The 4,231-nt window shown below is 38.9% G+C and overlaps 1 protein-coding gene across 1 annotated transcript; it reads right to left on the reverse strand.

The window, feature by feature from the left end:
* Nucleotides 1–279: 279 nt before the first annotated feature.
* LOC111267408 (chymotrypsinogen A) lies at nt 280–2,413 on the reverse strand. The gene is made up of 6 exons (XM_086971315.1): nt 2,209–2,413; nt 1,711–2,002; nt 1,469–1,567; nt 1,064–1,260; nt 843–979; nt 280–726 (listed from the first exon to the last, which is right to left on the reverse strand). Exons 1-6 carry the CDS (start codon nt 2,411–2,413, stop codon nt 454–456), a joined length of 1,203 nt encoding a protein of 400 aa, XP_086827441.1. The 3' UTR covers nt 280–453.
* Between the last annotated feature and the right edge of the window lie 1,818 nt (nt 2,414–4,231).

A 4,231-nucleotide genomic window follows, 5' to 3' on the forward strand; every position in this document is an offset into this window, starting at 1 on the left:
TATTACGTAGAATTCAAATATCCAATTTCACCTCCTGTCGTTCATGGAGAAACATAGCTAACCGAAGACGTAGTACAGCCATGATCGTTACTTCTATCTATTGGATGGTAATGGCGTATTTGCAACTACCAAATATTTTGAGGTGGATTTTAGTGATTCTGGCGTTTTTTTGACTACATATAAACTTGTAATGTAAAAGAATTATAAGCAGCAGATTCTAATACGCTGCTACGTAGTAAATATCACGATAAAATATATTATACATTGCGTTGAGTTTATTGTTTCGGTTCTATACGCTTTAATTGCCTTTTTCACAATATAGCATTCTAAAAGGTTTCGCGACGTAATACTGTCTATGGTTTCTTGTCACTGCCAAAAGGAAGAAAACGCATGCATTAAGTGGACGAATAAAATTAATCTATGAATTTTGATTTATAATGAGGACCATACTTCTTAATACATTTCAAGCAATTTTAATATCTTATAATAAAGTTCACAAGAATCATGCTCATGTTGATGGTCTTCACATCTTGTGGTCACCCAGCCTTCACTTTTCTCCAGGCCTTTTAATATCCATCCATAGTATGCCGACACACGAACAAAAACACCACCGTATTTAGTTAGACACTTTGTCGAGCTGCGCCCTTTCACGTAAGACGTTATTCCAATAACGTACATCTTGTACGTTGACGGAGAGCGATGCATGAGCGGTCCACCAGAATCACCCTAATTGTAATCGAGCGCATAATATAAGCTGTAGTTGTCATTTTGCTAAAAAAAGAGAGACGATTTATGCTATATATATATAATTAATAACTTTTTAAGGTTTCTAAAGAACTCACCCCACAAGGCCCATGGTAACCTCGCTTGGCGCAGATCTGATATTCAGGATTAAATTCTCCATAACGAGCCCACTGAATTGAGCAGCGATAATCGCTCTGTACTCGAAGATCAACATATTGCAAAACCTGCGGAAACTCTGAAAAGCAGGACATAACGTAAGCCACCTATCTTATAATTACTTTTATTATATAGTGATGAGTAAAGGTAAATATTTTATTACTTGGTTTTTGGGTTTTGCCGGATTTTTTATACCCAGCGACCCCATGGCCAGCTACAATTGCAGTTTCCCAGGCATAATCTCCCATCCAAGGGTAAGGTAAACAAACTGGACGTAGGGTGGGCCCATAGCGCACCGGTTCCGACAAAATAAGGAGAGCGATATCACGAACGAGACCTTCATGAATGTAGCCGCCGTGCCTGTTGAAAAAGAATTTATAAGTTGCTTCGAACGGCGGCTCGGAGGGCCGAGTACAAAAGGTCTAAAAACTCTGACGAACTCGGGTTTGATATTATAACTCAGATACACTTCTATAAACTAAAAATTGCTTGACCTAATGTGCACTTAATAAGGAGATCGTATTCATTTTTCAATATCTAAAAAACCGTTATCATCGTTTCAGCTTACATTCGAATGGCTTCGACGGTTCTTTTAACAGTCTGATGCGACCGCAGATGAGGATTAGCAGAACCCATCAACACGATGATGCCACCTACGTAGTCCTTACTGAAAGAGCCCAAATAGTTCCCGTAGTAAAATTCCTAGGATGACCATTTATCGAACTGTCCCGTATACTTTTAGCTGCAAGTTGTAGGCCTATGCAACTAGCATACCATAAGCCACACTTGCCTACTACGTTTTTTACTAACCCATAAACGCAATGAGCGGCTGTAAGAACGTGTCGATCCGAAATAAGACTGCCTGTACAAAGACCAAGCTTGCCACGTTCGTCAACGCGGTAGAGTTTAACCGCCCAGGGAAACAGATGGTCGTCCGCAGAGCTGCCATTGAGTACTCGCTTTGTAATCGCACTGCGACCATCTACACCGCAATTTGCTATAGTGCAATACAGAATAGGTTCTCTTAGATAATATGTAAATCCACTGATAAGCTCTCTAAAAGTATAAGATGACTTTCGAAACAAAAATTCGCACCCGTACACTTATTAATACTAATTTTAATCTGTTTAAACATATAAATTACTTGTTTTAGTAAAAAGAAGCGATACACTCATAGACGATTGAACGGTTCTTATTATACATGCTCATTCTGCATCCATCGGCACTTTTTCCGTAAGATATATACGAGACACGAGAGATTCGATACACACAGTTTCTCGCATTTTATTAAAAGTTCATAGTTCATACCGTCGTTAAGCGCAGCATTTTGAGGGTACGCCGGTTGTTCTTGCTCCTCATCGGATACTTCATTATAGTAATCACTATAGATATCGTGCCTACTAAGTAAAATAGGCTTACATACAGCACCGGATGTATTTACACAAACACACCAGCAAAGCGTCAATACAGTGGAAATTGTTGCCGACCGTATCGGTACCGAACCAAGCACCATATCAATAAGCCTGCTTTTGGTAGATATTACCATAAAAACGTGTTCTTGAACGGCCACACAATCATATATAAGACTACAGATTTCGATTCACTTGAGTGAAATATGTTAAGCATACGTGCAAGGACGCCGGGTTAGAGTTTATATGATGCTATTTAGATGTATACTGCATTAACATCGTGAAACACACTACGCATAGCTCGTTTCAACAACAGGGTGTCACATTATTCGGAAAACAACTTAAACGTCTGCGAGTGTCCTCCAACTGTCATTTCCTACAGACCAGTTTAGCTAAATTATACACGAAACCTTATTAGGAGCGAATTACCTTCCTTTGTAAAAAAAAAACTATATGGCCTGTCCGCAGTACATTGCGCTCTGTACTAAAAAATCCATCACATAGCTTGCGATATAAGTACGCAACTCATTAGCAAAAAATATTAAAGAGAACCATATGTAGTGGTCAACAACCTAACTATCTTCCTCCTGAACAGCAGTAAGTTGCTAATAGACAAGCAGTAAGAAAGACGTTGGTAATCTTTTACCGTCAAACTGACTAAGCGTGACAGACTGCTACTTTCTGCAACGCTGCTGAAGAAAGTGACATAGTGAATTGAGCGCGAGTAAACACAAAAACATAGGCGCGTTCATCGAGTAAAAATAAGCTTTGGGTAGTCAAGCTGTACCATGAGTTTGCAAAACTTTCCACCTGGGCGAGAGTCTGCCGCCTTCTCATAGAATATAACTAGATTTCAATGGAAGAATTCAATGAAAAACCAGTTTCCGAACATGTCCAGCATTGGTTCCTTACAATTAAACAAAATGCTCTACAATTCTAACCATGAGCAGTTGCCCGAGCCGAGCACTCTGAGCTGCTAGATCACACCGAATTAGTCAATTTATCCCTGTTGGTCTAAAAGCCGTATGTTCATGAGGTATCCAGCCTTAGCCAACAAGTGCTGTCGTAGTCAAGCTCAGATTGAGTTACAGCATATCCGGAGTTATTAACGAAACGACTCTTAGCGTACATTACTAATATTTTTCTAGATCATCTTTTTGAAAGGCTAAGGTAGTGTTTCAACATAGTGCACACTACAAACTTGCTCAAGATTTTTAGACTTCGTAAACATTCGAAATAGCGTATTCGGCAGTTGAAAAACGATAACGGGGTTGAAAGCTAAATGATATGTTTCTACAAAGGGTTGTTCATAAACGTCGTCATAAATAAATCAAATGATGTTATTTGTGCTATTGGAATATTGATAATCTATTGATAATATGTTTCCGTAGTGAATTTCACCTGATTCGATCTAAACAGCACTATAAACGGCATCACTGATAACCCACTGGTTAGCAGAGCATTTCACGAAAACAGGTCACGGTCACATACGAACAAGCGTAAGGGATTCCAAAACAGCTTATGTTCATTTGCGTCATTTAGCTCAGTCTAATAGGCTAATTGCATATGTATGGTGAAGTTAAAAGACACATTAAATATTGAAAAGCTCGCTTCGATTCAACGACAAAAAGTTAACCCAATCAATCAAGGCTCTTTTCTATACCTTCGTACGTTAAAAAATAGGTCTTTCTTTGTTCAAGTGAAAACATCCTATTAAACTTGAAAATATAGGTGTCAAGCATTTGGAAGATGTATACAAACCTGAGACAGATAAAAATGAGCCATGCGTACTTTTCATAAATAAGACAGCCAGTTGGCGAAGAGGGGCGGTGCAAATACAAAGCCTTAATCTGTTATATGTGTTGTCTGTCGCTCCGGGTTCGCGAGAAGCACGGATTAAGATTATAAAACTTTGAAAATTC

The sequence above is a fragment of the Varroa jacobsoni genome, unplaced genomic scaffold (genome assembly GCF_002532875.2).
Source record: "Varroa jacobsoni isolate VJ856 unplaced genomic scaffold, vjacob_1.0 scaffold_1180, whole genome shotgun sequence".
NCBI lineage: Eukaryota > Metazoa > Arthropoda > Arachnida > Mesostigmata > Varroidae > Varroa > Varroa jacobsoni.